Source organism: Pseudochaenichthys georgianus, chromosome 7 (assembly GCF_902827115.2).
Source record: "Pseudochaenichthys georgianus chromosome 7, fPseGeo1.2, whole genome shotgun sequence".
NCBI lineage: Eukaryota > Metazoa > Chordata > Actinopteri > Perciformes > Channichthyidae > Pseudochaenichthys > Pseudochaenichthys georgianus.
The window spans coordinates 25,710,834-25,712,545 of NC_047509.1; the positions used below are offsets into that span (position 1 = coordinate 25,710,834).

At 39.3% G+C, this 1,712-nt stretch overlaps 1 protein-coding gene across 1 annotated transcript; it reads left to right on the forward strand.

The window, feature by feature from the left end:
• Positions 1-392: 392 nt before the first annotated feature.
• her3 (hairy-related 3) lies at positions 393-1,452 on the forward strand. The gene is made up of 4 exons (XM_034086199.2): positions 393-471; positions 571-666; positions 779-860; positions 980-1,452. Exons 1-4 carry the CDS (start codon positions 421-423, stop codon positions 1,450-1,452), a joined length of 702 nt encoding a protein of 233 aa, XP_033942090.1. The 5' UTR covers positions 393-420.
• The last annotated feature ends 260 nt before the right edge of the window (positions 1,453-1,712 follow it).

Genomic DNA, 1,712 nt, shown 5'->3' on the forward strand with positions numbered 1-1,712 from the left:
TTTGTTAGTTTGTTTAAATGAACTCGTAATCACCACGATAAACGGGCAGCATATACTTCATAATCACAATGGGAAACTATCGTTTTTTGATGAATACAATTAACTGAAGAAGCACATTTAGAAATCATTGTTGGTGATGTGGGTAGGTAAGATTAAAATTCCCAAAACAAACAGAAATATAAAATATATATTTTATACAGCATAAGATTGTTCACTTTTCTGTGGTGCGTCAAAGGCTTTGGTGTTGGCTGTCAAATGACGCCTGTGTTACTCATTTGAGCGCACGAGACAGGCGGGACTGTTTGCATTGAGATGTTAAGTGGGAGTCTCTATATAAATCCACTCAGGGTCAGCTCCTTCATTCGTGTGCCAAAGAGGGAAAGCGATTAACTTCAAGGAAACCAGAAAAGGACTAACAGAATGGTGGCGACCACTGACTGCGAAAAGGCCAAACCCATCACTGGAAACAAGGTGTGTAGGATAACTTCTTCAGAAGAATATGATTTAAGGGCAGACAAATACATACCTATTACTTGTTATGAAGTATTAATTTTCTCTTTTTGTATCCAGGTATCCAAACCACTTATGGAAAAAAAACGAAGAGCTCGCATCAACAGGTGTTTGGACCAGTTAAAATCTCTTCTGGAGAGTTACTACAGCAGTAATGTAAGTATGCCTCTTTTTTTTCCCTTTTTTTTTTTACTTCGTATCAGTTTTGCAACGAAACCTTAATAATAATAATCATACTAATAATAAATAAATATTTTTATTGTTTCAGATTCGGAAGCGAAAATTGGAGAAGGCAGACATCTTGGAGCTTACTGTGAAACACTTAAGAAACCTCCAAAAGATCCAGAGCTGTAAGTTATAACCTCATGCTTAAGCCATCAAATATTCAAATACTTAGTTATGGATCAACAGATGAGCTTGACACAAGCATGACTGTGTTTCCTTAACATGTCTTTCCATTGTTTTTCAGGCACTGCCGCTGCTTCAGACACATCCGATTATCAAAGTGGTTTCCGCAGCTGCCTGGCACATGTCAATCAATATTTTCTGATGGCAGACAAATTGAACGGGGGTAACCGCTGGATGTTATCGCAGCTCTCCAGTAAACTCTCCCGCTCTCAGGGAAGAGAGGACGTGTTCAGCACTATGGATAGCGGCCCGGGCCCAGCAGAGACACAGGATGAAGTGCAGAGACTTCTTCCATCGGCAGCTGGACCTGAGGAGAGAAAAACCACCAACTGTAAAGCCCTGAAAGTCCTTATTGCAAGCACGTGTCCCGTTTTACCGAGTAAAGACGCACGGGAGTCATCTAGAACCGAACACACTGGCCTTGTTTCGGCGCCCACACACAATACTTCAGAGAAAAGTTCCAAGATGTCTCTCCCGGTCATTCACAGGAATGAAGTTTCAAACAGTCAGCACACTGTGTGGCGGCCTTGGTAGGGCTGTAGATCATAGCTTGATTTTATGTTGATAATTTCACTGTATAGATTACCACAATATATAGGTTTTACGTTTTATTTTCTGAATAAAAGTGATTAAAGAAAGAATGTGTTGTCCTATTTCTTTTAAACTGGTATATACTGCAAACTTTTGTGATGAAGGCTTGTGCAGTAAAGCAAGTTTATATTTATCTTTATATCAAGTCAAATGCAATTTTTTAGAAAGAAAAAAAAAGAGAACACTGGAGTAAAGAAGGGAGA

What these genes read in the sequence shown, in the direction of transcription:
- her3 (XM_034086199.2), top strand. Translation starts at nt 421, where the DNA reads ATGGTGGCGACCACTGACTGCGAAAAGGCCAAACCCATCACTGGAAAC. An exon ending in AACCCATCACTGGAAACAAG is followed by an intron (nt 472 to 570) that starts GTGTGTAGGATA and finishes TTTTGTATCCAG; the next exon opens with GTATCCAAACCACTTATGGA. An exon ending in AGAGTTACTACAGCAGTAAT is followed by an intron (nt 667 to 778) that starts GTAAGTATGCCT and finishes TTATTGTTTCAG; the next exon opens with ATTCGGAAGCGAAAATTGGA.